General features: G+C 39.0%; 1 protein-coding gene across 2 annotated transcripts in view; it reads right to left on the minus strand.

The window, feature by feature from the left end:
* GALNT13 (polypeptide N-acetylgalactosaminyltransferase 13) overlaps positions 1-21304 on the minus strand; it is a 199108-nt gene that overhangs the window by 102519 nt on the left and 75285 nt on the right. For both annotated transcript variants that reach the window (XM_063318363.1, XM_063318364.1), the window contains exon 3: positions 12253-12421. In XM_063318363.1, coding sequence (XP_063174433.1) covers positions 12253-12421 — 169 coding nt within the window. The remainder of the gene's footprint in view (positions 1-12252; positions 12422-21304) is intronic.

Consider the following 21304-nt stretch of genomic DNA (forward strand, 5'->3'; position numbering starts at 1 on the left):
ACTAGTGAAGTCTGTGATATCAAAATTAAGACACTGCACACTTTTGAAAGTCTACAAAGTCTTTGTTGTTGTTGTTGTTGTTAATAAATATAAGCAGTAAAGTGCTAAATAGGTGTCCTATGTCTGGCTAAGAAATAGGAAATGCTGCATAACAGAAAGCTTCATACAAAGGTTATGGTGATCAACTTTTCCATATTCGCTTCCAGACACATAATGTTCCTGAGTTTAGTTTAATAGCGATGCAATTCCAAAAAATGAAATATTAAATTGCATTGTTTTCTGAGCATGCACCAGACAGAACATTAAAATACCAACTTTTCAAAATTATTCAGATATAGTTAATTGAATTTATTAACTGTATGGGCTTCAAATCAATGTGTGTGTATATGTGTGTGTCCTACATTTACTCTTCATTAAGGCAATGGTCACAAGATGCCAGAAACCATTTTCAGTGCAAATGTGAGAAGTGATAATATAAAAGAGAATGTCTTCAAGCAAGTGTACTTCTTTTACTGTGAAACAAGAATTAAATACTTGAGCTTATATATGATTTCCAGGTTTCATGTCAGTACGATATAAGGTAATTGTTATCTTACATATAACAAAGTTCCTAATTTTAAGACTAGTGGTACCAAAGCTCCCTTGCACCTCAAAAGGGACCACTCTTGAGGGGACCTTCGACACTGGAATAGTAATAGTAATTACCACCCTTCAAAGAGACTGAAAGCCCTATGTCATCAAACAAATTACCAGCCTTTTGGCCACAACCAGGTCTCTAATTCACTTAAATCAAATACTTTTGGAAATGCCAGGAATAACAGATTTTGAAAAACTAGCCAGAATTTGAATTTTCAGCAGTTTCATTTCAATCAATTATACATTCCCTGCTATATATCTATATGCAATATTCAAGATCTTTGGGCACAACTATAAGTTCATCATGTCAATCTTTTTTATAGCAGACGCCCAAGCCAAGACTTTAAAAAAAAATTATACCAAAAGAATATGCAGCATTAATAATTAATTTTAATATATACAATATTAAATATTCCTTATTTAAATTGTAACTATTAGTATTTATTAGTATTATATTACTATTTTGTTGTTGTTTATTCGTTTAGTCACTTCTGACTCTTTGTGACTTCATGGACCAGCTCACGCCAGAGCTTCCTGTCGGTCGTCAACACCCCCAGCTCACCCAGGGACGAGTCCGTCACCTCTAGAATATCATCCATCCACCTTGCCCTTGGTCGGCCCCTCTTCCTTTTGCCCTCCACTCTCCCTAGCATCAGCATCTTCTCCAGGGTGTCCTGTCTTCTCATTAGGTGGCCAAAGTATTTCAGTTTTGCCTTTAATATCATTCCCTCAAGTGAGCAGCCTGGCTTTATTTCCTGGAGTATGGCCTGGTTTGATCTTCTTACAGTCCAAGGCACTCTCAGAATTTTCCTCCAACACCACAGTTCCAAAGCATCTATCTTCCTTCGCTCAGCCTTCCTTGTGGTCCAGCTCTTGCAGCCATATGTTACTACCAGGAACACCATTGCTTTAACTATGCGGACCTTTGTTGTCAGTGTGATGTCTCTGCTCTTAACTATTTTTTATGTTTTTATATTTAATATTATTATTAAATAATAATAATTAACTAAAATATTACTATTAGCAATAGTTAATTTTACAGATAGTCCTCGCTTAATGATCACAATTGGGAGCAGCAACTCTGCCGCTAAGTAACACAGTTGTTAAATGAGAAATCATGTGACCACAACAGGCTTATGACCTCACTTCTGCCATGGTCATTAAGTCAATCATCCACAGTTAAGCAAGATATCACGTGACCGCAACTTGCGATTTTACTGCCAGCTTCTCCATTGACTCTGCTTGTCAGAAGCCAGCTGCGAAGCACACAAATGGTGATCATGAGACCACGGGACACTGTGGCGGTCATAAATGCCAGCTGGCTGTGAAGCACCCAAATCTCAATCATGTGACTGTGGGAATGTTTCAAGGGTTGTAAGTGTGAGGACTGGTCATAAAGTTACTTTTTCAATGCCATAACTTTGAACGGTCACTAAACTGGGCAGTCATCAAGCAAGGTCTACCCGTATTAATTATTAGAATTTTAGGGGGAGCCAGTCTGATGTAGTGATTAAAGTATCAGGCTAGAAACCAGGATACCATGAGGTTCTAGTCCCACCTTAGGCATGGAGCCAACTGGGTGACCTTGGGCCAGCCCCTCTCTCTCAGCCCTAGGAAGGAGGCAATGGCAAACCACTTCCAAAAAACCTTGCCAAGAAAACTGCAGAGACTTGTCCAGGCAGTCACCAAGAGTCAACACTGCCTTCTTCGATAAACCAAAATATTCTGCACCCAATCAATTTTTATATTTTGGAGAAGATAGATGGGGAAATGTGTCAAGGAAATGGCTCTCTCGTGTTCTATTATGCGCTATAAATAGGTTTGCAGTTTCTAAGAACAAAGAGAATTCACTCACACTTTCAGCTGTCACTGTTCATAACAATGACATGCTCCAAATGTGGGTTTGAATATCAAGCTTTCCTTGGGGATGCTGAACTCTGAATACAGCATTAATTTTTCAGAAGTTGCTGTATGTAAGAATTTAATTTACTTAAAAGCTCAAAAAGCTTTTGTGCCAGAGTATGAACAAGGTAAGAGATGAAGGATTATTTCAGATTTAAAAATACTGTACGTTTTAAGAAGCTAATTATTCCTTCCATCTCTGAAATAAGTAAAATGGATAATTTGCAAATTCTTGGCACGTTATCCCAACTGTACTTCTTCATAAAATAAGAATGGTTTCTTAATCTCAACATCATAGAAATACATTCTTTAAAAGAAAAAAAAAACACAATTAACTAATAAGACATGTATTTAATAGAGAAGAAGCATTTACCCCATCCCTGTCCAGTATTCAACCTGGAAAATTGCTGGGAAAATCAAAATGTTTTGAATGTATTCTACAATTCCATGATGTTATGGTAAAAATCATGACAAATGTCCCATCTCACCATTAGAAGGCAATAAACAATGTATCCAATAGAGGCCATGATTTGTATAAGAGAAGAATATGCTTTCTGTTATGAGCGATTGCGCTGAAGAAGTCAAAAATGCCTTCCATTAAAGTCATTCATGGCTTCCTGAATCTGAGGAAGATGTCAGTTTGGTTCTGTCTTTTTATTTTGAGCAACACAGTAGAATGGGTATCACTGAGAACAAAAACCAAGGCACCATTATCTGCCTAATTTCTTCCTTGTGATATCTGTACCCTTTGCTCTATTTCTTGATCACACTTAGAATTAAAAACAGTCAAAATTGGGAACTGGTATATCTGAATGTATTGGTATCATCTTCAGAAATGCTGTCTGTCCCTCCTTTGTATCTTAACAAGTTTTTGGCAGATCTGGAAATCATTACCTGTACGTTTCATTCAATGTTATTGTTTAAAAAAGAAAATTAGAAAAAAGACTACCTAATGAGACAATTCAGTGTCCTAATATTACATTAGTTCTTTTTATAGGCTATAGGCACAGTCATAGGGCTGTTCATGATTCTTTTTTGTGTTTTGTATCTTTTCTACTTTTATCTGTAAGGTGCCCAGCTGACACGTTGGGAGTCAGGCAACCTAGAAATAGTATAAATAAATGCATTTTAATATTCAGAAATTAAGTTAGCAGGAATTAGCAAAGGGGCGAAATTCTGTATCATTCTCCGTTTCCCTCTCTGTCTCAGAATTTACTAATAGGTTTAACACAACCTTCAATGTTGCACTTCACAAAGCAGATAACAGGTGTGCTGGTTTCATTTTCCTCCTGAAATTGGATTTCTGTCAAGAATGCCAAAGCAAGAATCAAAACAAAAATTCTGTGACAAATCAGATTTTCAAGCTATGAAAAGAAAAGTGATTGCTTACATATCTGCTTGTACGTTTTTATTACAAGATGTTACTATTTACTATCTACTAATTAATTTTGTCAAGTAATACATACAAATTTTACTCCCCCAACTCTGGAAATAATATATTCACAATACAAAGACTGCATTTACTATCAGCAGGTACCAATATATCATTTGTTCCATTCCATTTGTATTCCATAAAAGAATAAGGAAATATACTAAAATTACTCTTTTATACATTTGGGCAAATGAAAAAACCCTGAATTAATTGATAATCATCTGATCATACATGAATTCTGATAATACATGTTGATATAACAACTTTTTTGCCTTTGGCCTGTGGATGTTTTACTTCGGAATATAGTAAACAAAACTGACTTCAGGATCTGGGGGAAAGATTCCTTTAAAAAATGAGTGACTAGCAAACTTCTGACTGCCCATTCACCTCCCTGGATAAACTTTACCCCCTGTTCCAACAGCTCTTCAGTGTTGGTCAATACAATTTCTGAATGTGGGGGGGAAAAAAGGGCAATTGAAACAATGTCTCATGTGTTGTATAGTTTAGTATAAATATGCCGAGTAAACAGTGTGTGACATACCTAGCATGAAACATAGGCTTGGGGGGGGGGGTTTCCTGTCTTCAAAAGGAGATCATTTCTTGATACTTTACTGAATACGGATGCAATTATTTCTTTAAATATATTCATATGAGCTATACATATGGATATATTTATGTTAGAGGGTTTTTTTTTTAAGTGCCAAGTAAAACTAGGGTATAGAAATGACCAGCAACCATGAAAGCCAATGAACAACATTCTGGGCAGCAATGTTGCTACACTTCTATTATAGTTTTAACTGCAAGTCAAAATACTCAAGTAACAGAATGTACCACAGAAATATGAGAATCAGTTTGGTGTAGTGGTTAAGGTGCGGGGCCAGAAACCCCAAAGACCGGCCATAACTACCATTTGTTCAGTGCCATCATAATTTTGAACGGTTGCTGAACGATTGGTTGTTAAGTGAGGACTACCTGTATTTATCATACTCTTTCTCTAAATCAACAAATGTACAGTAATTTTTCTTACTTATATTCATGCCTTTCTCAATCACCTTCTGAAGAGCAAAATTCTAGTCTGTGCACTCCAGAGTTAAAGCTGCACTGCACTTCCCAATTTTGCTCATTTCACCTCTCGTACTCTTTCACTGAGAATTCTGCCAAACACTTTTTCAGGCACATTTAACAAACTATCAAGTAGCAGAATAATTTTCCCTGGGTATTGCATTCATTCAGAATTTTGCACATTTTTTTTTTTTTGAAAACTCACCTCTGGTTGTTCTATTATCCCAGTGGACTGGAGAATAATGTGCAACTGTCACCAACCCAGAGGTGTCTACAGGATTAAAAAGCACTACACTGCAATGTTCTGCCTCTTTAGTATATTTGTGCAATGTTATAATGCATGTACAAAAGGGGTGGGGTGCAGTATTATTTTTGCCATTTTCCTCCCCTTCCCCTTGAGGATGCCTCTGCACCAACCTATGGATTCCTACTTTCGTAACGGCACACAGCAACCAATTCTTACTCTGGCATTCATTTCATTTTGACCTTCACTTCTTCCATGCGTTCATCAATTCCACTCCACAGTATCAGACCTCCTTTCCAGATCTATTATACACAGATGGGTCAGTAAATATTGACCTCTGCTGCCTATCAGGGCTTTGGTTAATCAAGACTTTATCAAAATGCTTTTAAGTAATATGGAGAGCACAAAGACTAAGTTACTGGCCTTAGCTGTACCCATACCACATGCAACATTTCTTGCTAATGCTAAGGACAGCATGTCTTGGTCATGGTCAGGGTACCAATGACCAGTTTTACCTCAAACATACTCATATTCTATGCAATTAGGATCTATAGTCTAGATAGTATCTTGAGCATAGTGCTGCCTGCATCTCATCAACTAGGAAGGCTATGTAATATCTGATACACACCCAGGATGCATATCTTGCACCTCATATAATTATTCCAGTTAAAGGCAAATTCACATTCACCGCTTCGGTTCTGACAGCAGTTCCAAGGTAGTGAAAAACATCTAAGTAATCACACCTTCCTAAAGCTTTGAAATATAATGGGGAGGCTGGAGAGAAGAGCTTTTGTTATAAAATCACAACTTATTCTATCTAACATGCCCCAATAACTCTTCCCTGTGCAACTGAGTAGATCAGACTTCTGTTGGATTGTTTGATGTAGAATAGTTTCTTTGTTCTTAGCTGCCCTATCTGTGACATGGTACAAACTGATACCATGATTTCCAATTCTTTCTTGTACAATTCACAGAAGAGACTTCTAAATGTGTTCACCTACTTCTCTAAATATTAGGTTTTGTCCCACCCAAGATCCAGAAGCAATGCACAAATGTGGTGATGAAGGATGGTGGTTAAAATTTGCTCTCTTATGAATGTACTGATGAGGCAGGAAGAAGAAATTAGTCAATTCAGGAAAGGTAGCCGTTGTGAAAGTAAGAAAAGTCAAGGATATTGAAGAATACTGTGTATGCTCCATAAAGAATCAAGTATGCACAGAACAACTAAACATAAAAATATCATGATAGCATTTTATATTTTTTCAATTTTTGGGGTTATTTAAGTATTAATGTCATAAATTATTGTCACTGGACTATTTTTGCAGTTTACCACTAAGAGCCCTTTGAAACAGGCAGCTGAGAAATGCCATAAAACAAACACATTTGCTTTTTAGATATGACTGGCGATTAGGCTGTATGCCGCCCACCATAATGACCACTCTGATGCCCAAATTTTCCCTAATGTCAACTGGCTCTCCAAGTTGCTGCAGTCACTGCTGCTCTCAGGTTTTCTTAGCTGTGGCTGTCCACGCAAAGAGGAGCTAAACTACACGAAGAAAGCAATTTCATGGTTGAACAGCCTTGCACCATTAAGTCAGAAAACAGAGTTACACTCATTTCACAAGGTAGTCTCTGCTGCCAATGAGGTACACTAACAACTTTCTCCAAGCACACAGGGAGGATTTAAAAGCAGGAAAAAAGGAATAAGTGGAAATCTCTCCTTTTCAAATGCAGGTCTTTAAAAACCTTGTAATAAGGATTGCATGACTTTTATTACAGCTATTAACTTTTTTTTTAAGTCCAATTTTGGAGAAGAAAAAACAATCCCCATGTTATACAACATCTTCAAACACTTTATTGGTACAGCATATGGACTGGGTCTCGATTGTCACAATCCTAGGTTGGAAATAATATTTATAATTTTGAATTGTCCTTTTGAAATGTATATAGAATAGTTAATTGCTCCTATATTGCAAATGAAGAGGAGAAAATGAGAGGTCAGCTGGTAATATTCAGGGGTGGTTGGTTCATAATTTGCCCCTAGGTGAATTAGCAATTGAAGAATTTTCTCTAATGACAAACATTATCACATGGAATAGGGACTGAAATCAATGCTTTGCAAGATATGCACATTTCTGGAAAAAAAAAAAGAAGTGGCATGGCACTGTGAACCTGATAGCAGATGGCTTTATTTCTTGTTTGCTTTGTTTTATCCAGAACTGACATACTCTTGATGTGCAGTTGCCTTTTAGAAATCCAGTGGCTCTTCTGGTATACTTTATAATTAAGTGAATGTTTATTTACACAACATTCCTTCCTATAGAACACAATCCCTGCATTTCTGCCCTTGAACTTGTCACTATGTAAGAAGATGAGAGCATTAAACTGACACCAGGTACTGTTGTTTTGAAGGCAGGGAGTCCATTTTACTGTTTTGTCACTTCTTGGCTCATTCCTCATAACTTCTTGGCTCATTTGAGTAGAGAGGATCTCATCTGATCTCTCAACTTACAGTGACAGAATATATATGTACCCAACATTGCATGGTATGATGGAGTAAAAACATGCATACTGTGGAATTCTATACACAGAGCCTCAAGAAGCAGAATTAGCCATTTTATTCTTAAAGTTCAAATAAGCTGACTTATTCATGTTCTGTTCCACCTTCAGTTATTCCAGTTCTCAACAGTCCCTCCTCATATTCTCATTTACTCTAATTTTATATTTTATTATTTAATATATACTGTATTGTGTGTTTTCTCCAGCACACAACAAGGATTTTTTTTAAAGAAAAGGGATTAAGCGGAAATCACTCCTTTCCAAACACAGGTCTTTAAAAACCCTATATTAAGGATTGCACAACTTTGATTACAGCTTTTAATCTTTTTTAAAAGTGCAATTTTGGATGGAAAAAAACTAAGCATCCAAAAGATGGGATAAAATGTTTCAAATAAATAATCAAATGGTGCTAATATATTTAATGCTATACAGCTTGCTATTTATCTATTTGCAGAGGTTGGGTTCACCTATCATAATTTATTTTAATCATAATTTGGTAGCCAAACCACAGTGGCCAGTTTCATATATAATATTAAGGCATAAATCAGGATTTGCAATTGTATTGGCTGAATTCATATATCACACTAAGACAAAACCAAATAAATTACATTAATATTAGAAGCTGGCTGATTTCAGAACTCCGGGTGGCTTACAGTTAGAAAAAGAGAAAAACAGAAAAAGAAAGAAAGTCTGAAGCATCTGGACATCCATATCTGATATACCAAAAGCCCAACAACAACAACAGAGCTCACAAACACACTACTCCAAGGCTTCAACCACTTTCTGGGGTGAGGGCTGCAAAGTAATGAATTCAGACCCAGAAAAGCTTCCATCTGGTAAGTCCTCCTCTATCTACAATTTCTGGTTTTGGAGTCATTGGCCATGGATGGAAAAGGGAAATATCTAGAACAGGAGACTCAGAGTTCTAGTCTCGCCTTAGGCACGAAAGCCAGCTGGGTGACCTTGGGCCAGTCACTCTCTCTCAGCCCAGCCAGGAGGGTCAAGGGTCAAAATGGCATGTGGTTGCATTTGCAGTCCGGAGGATCCTGTCCACTTCCTCAGGCCCAACAGGATCAAACCATTCCCAGATGACAGGGTAAGTACGTCCTCTCAGCATCTCCCCAGACTGTGCCTCATGCTTCAAGTCCAACTTAGAACGAATCTGAGCAATTTTATCCTGCTCAGAAAACTCCTCCGCACAGCCCTGTAAGTGGATCGCTGAATCCCCCTACCCAAGAGGGATCGGGTAATCCTAAACAGGGCCACTGGGCGGCATTCTGCGGATGCAATAAGAATGGAGAAATATTGGCGTTTTGCCGCTCTTACCGTCACAAGGTAGGCCTTAATAGCGGCTCTAGCTTGTGTTCGGTCAGATTCGGTCCTTGTCTTCCTCCGGCGGCACTCTAGACATCTCTTAATCCTCTTCAAAACCTGCAGCTCCTCCGTAAACCATGGGGAGTGCTGGGTCAGATGAGGCAAGAGAGGTTGCACAGGCACAATCCTGTCCAAGGCCCTCCCTATTCCAGGCCGCGGCTAGGGCCTCCGTTGGACTGTGCAGTAGATCCTCGGGTATAACCCCCAGCTCCCTCTGAAACCCTACTGGGTCCATTAGTCGCCGGGGGCGGACCAATTGAATGGGTCCTGCCTCCCTGCGGAGTGGGGCAGCACCAGAGAATCTCAAGGCCACCAGGGCGTGATCTGACCATGACAATGGGGACAGATCTAACTCACCCCTCAGATCACATTGCCACTGCTCCGACAAGAAAATCAAGTCTGGGGTGAGGCCACTGTCTGGGGAGATGCTGAGGGGACATACTTACCCTGTCATCTGGGAACGGCTTGATCCTGCTGGGCCTGAGGAAGTGGAAAGGATCCTCTGGACTGCAAATGCAACCACATGCCATCTTGACCCTTGACCCTCCTGGCTGGTAAAATCGGCCTGGGAGGTGACTTGTGGTTGGGTCCAGGTGATGGTTAATACATCCATGAGGGAGGGGAAGTTTCCAGCTGCCTTCAAGGAGGCGCTAGTACACCCCCTCAAGAAGCCATCCCTGGACCCTACTATACTGAGCAATTTTCGCCCTGTCTCCCACCTTCCCTTTTTGGGAAAGGTGGTTGAGAAAGTGGTTGCATTGCAGCTCCAGAGGATTCTGGAGGAAACGGATTATCTGGACCCCTTTCAGTCAGGTTTCAGGCCAGGATATGGGACAGAGACTGGATGATCTCTAGCGGGAGCAGGATGGAGGGAGTGCATCCATCCTGGCTCTTCTTGACCTCTCAGCAGCTTTCGATACCATCGACCATGGTATCCTTTTGGGTCAGCTCAGGGAGTTGGGGGTGGGTGGCACAGTCTTGCGCTGGTTCACCTCCTTCCTCCCGGGCCAGTCCCAATCGGCAGTGATAGAGGAGAGATCTGCCCCTTGACCCCTCCATTGTGGGGCGCCGCAGGGTTCAGTTCTCTCTCCTCTCCTATTCAACATCTACATGAAACCGCTGGGTGAGATCATCTGTCACCACGGAATGAGATATCATCAATATGCCAATGATACTCAGTTATATATCTCCATCCCAGGTGAAGTAAGTGATGTGATGGCTGCCATCTCTCAGTGCCTGGGGGCTGTGGGGGTCTGGATGGGGAACAACAGGCTTCAACTGAACCCTGGTAAGATGGAGTGGCTGTGGGTTGATGGCTCCTCTGTATCAGGAAGTTATCATCTTTAGTTCTGGATGGGGCTGCACTGCCCCATTCAGACCCGGTGCATAACTTGGGGGTCCTCCTGGACTCACGACTCCTGCTTGATGAGCAGGTGGCAGTTGTGGTCAGAAGGGCCTTTGCGCAACTTCGTGTTGTGCGCCAGTTACGCCCTTTCCTGGATCGAGAGGCCCTCTGAACAGTCACTCATGCCCTGGTCATCTCCCACATAGACTATTGCAACACACTCTACCTGGGGCTACCCTTGAAGAGTATCCGGAAGCTTCAACTGGTCCAGAATGCAGCCGCGCGAGCAGTTATTGGTGCCCCAAGATCAGCACATGTAACACAACTGCTACACGAGCTGCACTGGGTACCGGTTTGCTTCCAGGTCCAATTCAAGGTGTTGGTTATCACCTTTAAAGCCCTACATGGCATGGGACCAAGCTACTTGAGGGACCACCTCATCCCCATAACATCAACCCATCCCACCCGGTCATGCAGAGAGGGCATGCTACGAACCCCACCGGTAAAGGAATTCCACCTGGCGGGGTCTAGGAGACGGGCCTTCTCTGCAGTGGCACCCGCCCTCTGAAATATTCTGCCCCTGGAGGTGAGACAGGCCCATTTGCTCTTGGACTTCTGGAAGAACCTAAAAACCTGGTTATGCTGCCTCGTTTGGGGTGGGAGGGGCACCAGTTCATCTTGGGGGTGGCTATTACCGATCTCTCCCCAACTAACAAGATCTGCGTTGCTGGATATTATATTTTATATTTATTCTATTTTTACAGTTATTTATATTGTGATTTATGTGTTTTAATTCTGACTGTAAACCGCCCAGAGTCCCCTTTTCTGGAGAGATGGGCACTGATAGAAATTTTAAATAAATAAATAAATACAAATTTAAAAAAAAAAAACACTGACAGGGTTATTTAATTTTAAAGGTATAGTTCACCTATATCTATTTTCTCTTCCAAATATTCAACAGCACCTAGGTACTTCTCTGGATTCCATCATTTGTGCCAGTGAAACACTAACAATGAACAAGACCCTCTCTCCCCCGCCCCCCACCCCACCCCCTATCAGCTTAGATAATCCACACATATTCTCATCGCCATTTTCAGTTCTGTATACCTGGCACTGCACCCCCAATCCATATGAAATACCTATATTCATTTCCATCAATAATTTCCCTGCAGGGTTTCCTTGTCTCCTATAAAAGACAGCCTGCCTGCCACAATTCTAGAAACAACACATATTCCCTAGTTTATCTAGCTTTTATACCTGCATATACACATTTTCCGAGCAACTTCATTCCTATACCTAATGCTTATTTGTTTTTCCAGACACACTAGCAATTTCTATCTGGCAAATCTAGTGCTTGGATTCAGAATTATTCAATCATTTGTTTCTTGAAAAGATTCAAACCAGGCTTTGATCCCCTGGCTCACATCTTTCCCCACCTATGAACGTCTCATAATTCATACATGGTAAAGAAGCCAATACCAGAGTTATGAAATTCAAGATATTTATATAGCATTTCACAGCATGACTGCTCAGAATTCCCAGTGAGCTCAAATGGATTGATTGCTGCGTAACCACATTTGGGATTACTGCCTGAATTCCTACTATGTAATAGGTACGAATTTTATATACCTGGACATATATATATATACGGAAATATCGACAAAGCATTTAAATGCCACGATCAATGTATAAACTCACCCTTCTAATCTTACATCAGGCAAACTTCGGTTGAACGCAATCATGTCACTGGCCATAAGATTAAATTGGTTGATTTTAAAAAGCTCTTTCATTTTTTCCTGATCATCCTTGGGAATGAGAACTGCTTTTCCCATCTCTCCTGGTCCTTCTTGGCTTCTTGACATAACAGCTGTAACAGAAGATATTAAAAATATATATATTTAAATGTTCTGCATTTTTCTCATCACTTCTGTTTTATTTTTGGAATCTAGAATCCAAAAGCTATGAGGCATTTTTATTTTACCTGTAGATTCTGACTTTCAAATCTGCATCTCATGAAAGGTTAGAATTAATAGTTAATCTAAAAATCAAAATTTGAGAAATACCCAGCTTTTGGGAAATGTTTAAAAAAATTATGATAATTCATTCTCATTGTACAGTCAATTATCTCAATATTGCCCTTCCCATAATCACACAGACACATATTAGAGCAATAAGTAAGATTGAAGGTGACACTTCTATCTATCCTTCACACAAACCTATTAGCTTTTCTGCAACATTTGTCTGAAAGGGAATGCTTGCAGACAGGGTTCTTCAGGAATCCTATCTGCTCCAAAATTCCTAATCAAACAGGGGAGACCAGAGTACATTACTGCAACAACAGCAGAGGGAATCACATTTCCACACAGCTGAAATGAAATACAGGTATTGCTTAACAACCACAATTGGGACCAGAATTGTGGTCACTAAGCGAGGCAGTCATTAAGTGAGGTGTCACATGACCGGACCCAATTTTATTACCATTTTTACTGTGGTCATTAAGTGAATCAATGGTTCCCTATTGATTTGGCTTGTCGAAAGCTGGCTAGGAAGGTCGCAGAGCATGATCACATGACTGCAGGATGCTGCAACTGGTCATAAATGCAAGCTGGTTGCCAAACACCCAAATTGCGATCATGTGACCATGGGGGCAGTGCAATGGTCGTAACTTTGAGGTTATAAGTAATTTTTTTAGCTCTGTCGTACCTCTGAACCACCATTAAACAATGGTCACTGAATGAGGAGTACCTGTATACTAAAAGAAATGGATGATAGCTTCTTTTAGTAATGATTGGCACAACTTAGTGCTTCATACTGTATACCCAATGATTCAGTCAAAATTTTTGGAGATGCAGAATCAACTATTATTTTCTTGTTGTTCGCTGATTTTCATTCATTAAAGCAGCCAAAGGAGAATATGCTGGTGGAGAGAGTTTAAATTGTAAGTCACTCTTCCTCAATGCCTAGTAAAATAATCAGAGTGATCATGGTAATTGGATATTAGGGAGAAATGTAATTCAATAGATCTAGGTAACAACGAATCAGGAGAGGCTGTTCTGAATGAACCTGTTATCTGAGGATAACTACTCCCATTAAACCATTGCTAAAGCATTGTTGAACTAGTCCATTTTGGACTCCACTTTTAACTGGTTCAAACAATCTACTACTCAAGCTGCTAGTGACCAAACTGTATTCTGTATTACACTGTACAAACTATTCCACACTTCTATTGGAATTATCAGGGGTCAACTCAGCATTGTCTCATAAGCATTAGGGGGTCTTTCTAGTAAACGCATCTCTATTATGCTTGTGGGGTGTCACATGGGTCACCTGATTTCCACTTCCTCCTCCTTCTTGGGTTTGGGGATTAACAATCTCCATTACCTCTTGGGCACATCTGCAAGCAGGAGGTGCTGCAGAATGCAGCTCTCGTCCTTTTATCTCGCTTGCACGCAGACTTTCTATTTCCACAAAAAGTGTCTACAAAGAACCAGTGGTGAATAAGTGCTTTTTACTATGAATCCACTTGTATCGAGATCTACTGAATAAATGTAAGCTACCTTTTTTTCCTCTCTCTCTCTTCATCTAACTACTGTGTGAAGACTGAATTATTTTCTGAACATAATTAAGCTTAATGTGCAAGTTTTGGTTCATGCTTCTACTTTGCAAGATTGTTAGCTGCTTGGAGTTCTTTTATTAACCTTTAAAAACTCCATCAACTTCAGTCCAGCTTCCATTTTTTTTTAAGAGGGAGATGAATGAAACTTCCTTTCCAGACTATCAGTATGATAGGGACATCCAATTCATAAAGAGAGAGAGGGAAAAAAGACAGAGCTTTAAGAAAAAAACGAGCAGAGAGAGAATCAGAAACCAATAGATCAGTAAAATGTATCCTGCTGTCAAGCCTTTAGTAGCTTCTTACATCCAAAAAGGTTAGATTCTCACAGAGACCTATTAGCCAGATTAATTGAAAGGAAAAACAGGACTAGGTAACAGAGTCTTAGAGACTGTTTATGAGAACTTTAGCACCCTATTTATCAGTTAAATTCATGTGGGCTGGGATTCGGTCAGCCTTCCCAGGTAGACCAGACAGGAAACACGACCAGAGAAATTAATTCTACTTTATTGTAAAGCTACATTAACAGAATCTTGCAAGTCTGAAAGTACAAATCTCCCACTGTCTTCTTGACAGTCTGAGAAGCTAGGGAGGGTCCTTTCTGAGCCTCTTGCTCCACCCACCCTGCAGCTGTGGGCTATGCTATCTCTTCTTTGACTGTTCCCTAGGCAGCATCTCTTTGCTCAAGGTCTTTCCTACATACCATTACAGATTCTTTCATCTTCTTGCTGACTGCAGCAGTGAAGAAGATGCTGCCCTGATGGTCCTTAATATTTTGCAAACTGCCACCCCCTTTCCCGGACTATGAGAAGTCCATTACATATATACTCTGGGCACCGAATCTATTCCTTGAGACAGAAATAGAATATACTGTGGATTTGCTGGTACTCCAAATTGGAACACTCCACATTGCAACAATCTGATGCAACTCTTAACTTGATAAACATATATGTTCAATAACAGAGATACAGGCAAAGTATAATACACTGCCGTTACAAATATTTCTTGCCCTGACAAGCTATTCTGGTACAACTGTGGAACAGTATGTATACATTTTTTAAAGTCTACCCAGAACAGTAGAAAAAGAATATATGAAAGGAAGGAATCAAACAAGAAAAGCCACATAAAATCATAGCAACCTGTGTCTGTCTGTGCCTTTGAGACATTGTTGACTCCTGGCAACTGCCTGGACTAGTCCCTGTAGTTTTCTTGGCAAGATTTAGGACATGGTTTGCCCTTGCCTCCTTCCTAGGGCTGAGAGAGAGGAACTGGCCCAAGGTCACCCAGCTGGCTTCGTGCCTAAGGTGGGACTAGAACTCTCAGTCTCCTGGTTTCTAGCCTGGTGCCTTAATCCCCCTAAAAGATTAGCACAGCAGCTACAGAGCTCATGGGATTTTACTTCCAGATTTTACCAAAGAACTGCCCAATTCTTCATCTATTGATAGCAAACTTCTCAGAACTCAATCACCCAAACTGCTTCCAGCTAAAAATAACAATCAAGGGAAATCTTTGATTGCTGTGAATAAGAAAAGCTTCAGCCATTCTGTTTTCTTCAGAAAAGAAAACCTCTGCCTGTATTCTGTCTAGACAATAGTTATACTGATTTCCCGGAATGACTGAACAGGCTTTGGTTGTAATAGGTCCACAGGAAGTTCAAAGCAATGCTAGATGTTATCAGCATTTACTCTTCTATCTTGATTGTATGAATGCTCTCATGGGTGTCCTTCCAGGAAGGAATTCATTCATAATGGAAATCCTGGTGTGGACATGCAAGCACCCTCAGAGGAATTAATTATCCCTAATTCCCAAAAGTGTCATGTTCACTGATTCAATGTAGTTTATACATCGTAACGTTTCACATGCCATGGTGCTGACGTGCATTTCTGTTTGGGAGGGAGCTGCTGTGAAACCTTGTACCAAGCTCTGTATCTGAATTCCTTACAATGGAATGTGCTTGGAATTATGTTATCTGTTCAAGGCCTTTTCCTGCAGACCATCAGAAGCCGTTAGGAGCACCTGGGATTGTGAACTTGGGAAGATTCTATGGGGGGAGGGGTTTCATTTGCACCGAGGCTTTTTCAGTTTGAATTTGGCGCGCTTTCATCATTCTCAGCTTTCTCTGTGATCCTGCATACTATTCTTTAATAAATCAGATATCTTTGAATTCCTGCTCATGAGTCTGATAGTGTTTTAGAATAGGCAACCATTACAAAGAGGAATTAAGGAGGATACTTCTGTTTCAACCTATCATCCTGTTGTGCTTTCAGATCTTCTGTGACAGGAACAATCACATGCTCATAATCACCTCATAGAATTAAACTATCAGCAGCTGCAGGATTTTGTTTTCCCTCATCAACTAACACCACTATTCACATCTGCATCTATTTAGCCAACCGATCAGGTCAGATACAAACACACTGAGCATTCAAGTTATCAAGGACTGTAAGTAAACTCTAATGGCATTGCAACCAAAATGGCAGTCTTTTTCCAACCATTTTTTTCCTCATGCCTGCCAGAGATTAATCATTTGAACTCTGCCCCCCTTCAGACGCTTCTAGAGATCCAGAGCACAGCTTTGTATGATCACACAGAAAAGTTGCAGTTCTGTACTAGAAAACCAGAATTTGTCTTACTGCTATTCTATTCCTAGTTTAGAAAGAGAAACAGAAAAAAGAAAACCTTAATGGGACAGCAAAAAAAATATCTCTCCATTGTCCAGCAAGGCTATTCCTTGGCTGTCTAGGAAATACTGGTATCAGACAGGCACTTGAAAAGCAAATTTAAGCAAACTGAGATGCTTGGATGCAGCAAAACACTACCTCCCATACTTTTCTTCTGAATCCCTCAAGACTGAGGAGTCTCTGCTCAAGGACCTTTATTCATGATCTGCTAATCTAGCATCTCCTCTTCTCAATATTCTTGGTATAGAATTGCACTCCTGGATACCCATTCATACTACAGAACATATCACTGCTTTGACATGGAATCTGTACTGGCAGCTGCAAGAACTTTGAGAAAATGGCAGTGCAGTGCAACAATCTGAACAAGGCTTATCTCACCAAGACTTCCTCTCCTCCACTCTGGGATGTCAAATCTCAGTGGTTTCTTGATACAAAGCTCTCAAAGACAACTGTTCTGTTTTTTTCTCTTTCTCTTTCAAGGGACGTTTAGATCTTCCGGAAGATCGAGGTCAATCTTGGTAAGAAAGGCATATTGATTTTTGGATAATAGACATACCAGGTCAGACAAAGTGATCAAAGTTCAAGAAAGAAACTGATGCAAATGTAAGTGGTCTAAGGTTAAAAATATATTTAGATTAAAACTACTTTATTGTTTCCAAATTGCTTCATAAGTAATAGCCATTTTTGTAATGATATGCTTTGGACAATTATATTCTAGAGACAAAACATTACTAAGCAGTTAAATAACCTAGTGTGTATCTTAAGTAGAAAACATTGATTTAAGGGATTATTCAATCATCTTCAAACTTAATTAATACAACACCACCATGCATTCGAATAGGGAAATTCCAGGGAATGACCTTTTGTCTTCTGGTAATTACAGGCTAGAGAATTAAGATGCTAGCCTAGCACTGGGGATACCTGAGTTCTAGTCCTGCCTTAGTTGTGGAAGCCAGCTGGGTGACTTTGGGCCAATCTCTCTCTCAGCACTAGAAAGGAGGAGGCAGTGGCAAGACATTTCCAAAAATGTTGCCAAGGAAACTGCATGGACTTGTCCCTATAATCACCAGGAGTGAAGTCTGACTCAAAGGCAAAAAAAGAACCCATAAGTAGGAAATTGGAAGATCTAAATGAACTGTAAATTACTGTAAATTACCCTGAAATACTTGCAGCAAAAGCACATGTTGGAGAAAAATAGCTCTGTAAGGCAAATTGGTACCATGTTGCAATGTTAAAGTTAATTTAAATATGATAAAGCTTATAGTTTGGCTCAGTTGAATGAACTGCCCTCCCAAATGCTTTGGGAAAGAAATTCCAAGACTCAGGTAATAAATAAGAGAAGGATCATGCACAGAGAAAATGAAGGAATAAAAGCAAACAGGCCAACATGAAATGTACAGGGCATGTTATTGGTGAATATGGTTTTATTAAGGGGTTAGTCTTTTTTGGTATGCTTATGCTCTGACCCAAGTGTATAGTATTTATGGAATAACCATCTCATTCTTATACCCGCATGGATATACTCATTGTTCTACAACATGGTAAGCATCTTTTTGGTTATATTTGGGTGACTTTGGGCCAATCCCTCCCTCTCAGCCCTAGGAAGAAGGAGGCAATGCAAAGCCATTAGCTGCAGACCATTATTAACTATTAGCAGCCAGAAACTAGCAATCTATTTCTTGCTGAGAGATGAGAAAACTGGGCACAGCACCTTGGCAGCTCCATGGGCTGAAAAGAACAAATCTAAAATTTTGTCTAATCCATAACTTCTATCAAAGCAACAGATGCAACCGATTAATAATCATTTGGATATATGCACAATGGCACAATGAAATGTTTCCCTATTCCCCCACCCCACTCCAATCTTTGTTTTGTTTGGAAAGCATGGATGCTTTGCCCTAGAAATGATAAAAAGCATGCTCTGCAGTCCATTAAACTTTATCTTATAGATTGCACAGAACAGGAAGAAAATACTCAGTGACCAGTACAAATGAAAACAACCATCCCATTTTGCTTCCCTTTATTTCTCCCCAAACAGAAATTCTGAATTCCTCTCAACAGGAGCATTTCTTCAACACATATTTCTTGGCATATTTCCATGTTCCTGTATATACACATTACCATCAAATCCTCTGAATATATCCCACTGCCTATATAACGCACAGTCTTTGGATTGCTGAAGTGTGGGATGGGGTGGGGGGAGACAGCAGTTGTCCCTTGCGTTTCCTTCATGCTAAGCTTATTATACTGATCCAGGTTTTGAATGATGAATCTTAAACTACAGTTCACTAATCAATTTCAGATAATTTGTACAAATACTTTCTGTTGTGAGCACAAGATACAGTCTTCAAATAGCAAAGATGCATATTTTTAAATCATTATGTAATTGTATTACATATAGGAAAATTAAAAAAACTAGTACTAACCATTTTTATATTTAAATACATTGATTTTAAGCCAGTAAGAACAGAAGCATGAACTCAAATGGAATGCCAGAGCAGTGGAGAAAAGAAATTTCACTTTCACGTTTCATTTTTAAATGCTTCAGTTTGCTTTATGGTGATTAGGAAAAAAAAGCTCAGTTACATATATTTTTACACAAACACATGTGAGACTCTATGAGGATTTTCTTATTGACCTGTATTCCTAATTAAGTGATGCACAAGTGTGTTGTTGTTGTTGTTTTAACAGTAGTGCCTACTCTCTTAAGCAGGATATAGACTTAATGAAGATTTAGCTGAAGAACAATTTATAGGCAGTTTCTATCAGTTTGATAGGTATCAGAAGTTACTTGGCAGTCTGTCTAAACTATAGCTCTATCAGAAAGGCACTATATTAAATAAACACTCCTACATACAGACCATTATATGGAATTTAGAGTTAATTATACTCTTAAAATATTCAGTTTAATATGTAACAGAGGTTTCTCCTTTCTTATGAATTAGTTCTTTCTCTCTCCCTCTCTCTGTCACACACAAGCACACAAACACACACAGAGATAATTTTCCTGGCAAAAGCTCCCCTGAATCATATAATGAGGAATGCAAATTTCTTGATTCAGAGGAATTAGGTGATCTTGGTATTACTTATGACTTTGTTTCCAAGCCAACAATAAACTCTTTTGAAGTGATGGCATCTAGCAACGAAAGTACTTTCAGTGATGAGGCAGGAAACTTCACCAGATAGATTTTGCAGATTGACGTTTTGCTGTCCTGGGGCAAACCTTGTTTAAGGACAATTTGGGCCACAAATAATTTCTGGCTAGTTATCTATGAGAGGTTTGAAGGTCCTAACCTAATTCAGGACTTGCTGTTCTAATCCTAAATGTATTGCTTGCTAAAGTAAACTTATTGGACAAATATGATCTGTTTGCTTTTATGACTGATATAGAATTCCTCCTTCTTATTAGTGTCTGCAACACTAATTAACTTAATCTTAAAGCTCATTAAAAGGGAAGCATGAACTCAAATGGAATGCCAGAGTTCTATTTTTTTCTCAAATGGAGGGGAAAAAATGCAAACAACAATTATTCCAAAACATAAAAAACCAACAAATAATCTAAAATCAGCGTATCTAATATAATGATATATGACATACAATATAATTTAAAATTAATCACATGTTTAAATATGACAGGATATCTGTGGTCATATTCATATGTGGCAATAAAGTAGCTTCACACATAAATAATATTGTGACAATCCCTTTAAGTATACTAAAATATCTCTGCTCTTGACAATAGTTATTATATTCAAAATAAAATTTTTGAAGGATAGCATACACATTTTTAAAATAAAATATAGGATCTATATTTGTGTACTGAAACAGAAGGAACAGTCTTAAATGTGAATGAAAATATCTTAGCTTCTGACTGTGGTAAAGCATCTGGATGAATTGCTTGGGTTTTTAATTGGATTCATCACAGCACTGTGAATGTTGATGGATTGCCAATGTTCTACATAGGGAGAAAATCTAATCTTGCTGTCTAATTATCTTATTAAGAGCGCTGGAAAAGTATCTTACTGGACAGACCAAATCACTGATTTATTCTATTTTTTAATGTTAAGGAACTATTTTTTCCTGTAAATTAAATCAATTTTAAAATTGGTTCCAATAATCACTTGCAATAAGCCAACTTTCTGTTATTAATAGAAGTCAAGGAAAATAGACCATTTTCCTATTAAAAATATATAGTATTCTAATTCTGCTGGCATTTGTTTGACCCAACCATGATTCGAGAAGTGCCAATGTTATAATACAAAATGCCTTCCTGTGAAAACTATATTCCTTATAACCAGATAAGGAGTCTGGTTATCTTTCCCTGAGATTATTTTGAGCTTTAAGATAATATATGAACCTATTCATTTATTTATTTGCTAAACTTATATATCACTTCAATCCTAATAGACTTTAAGCAGTGCACCACTACAGAATAATGCACGATTATAAACTGTAT

This window comes from Candoia aspera, chromosome 1 (genome assembly GCF_035149785.1).
Source record: "Candoia aspera isolate rCanAsp1 chromosome 1, rCanAsp1.hap2, whole genome shotgun sequence".
In the NCBI taxonomy this organism is placed as follows: Eukaryota; Metazoa; Chordata; class Lepidosauria; order Squamata; family Boidae; genus Candoia; species Candoia aspera.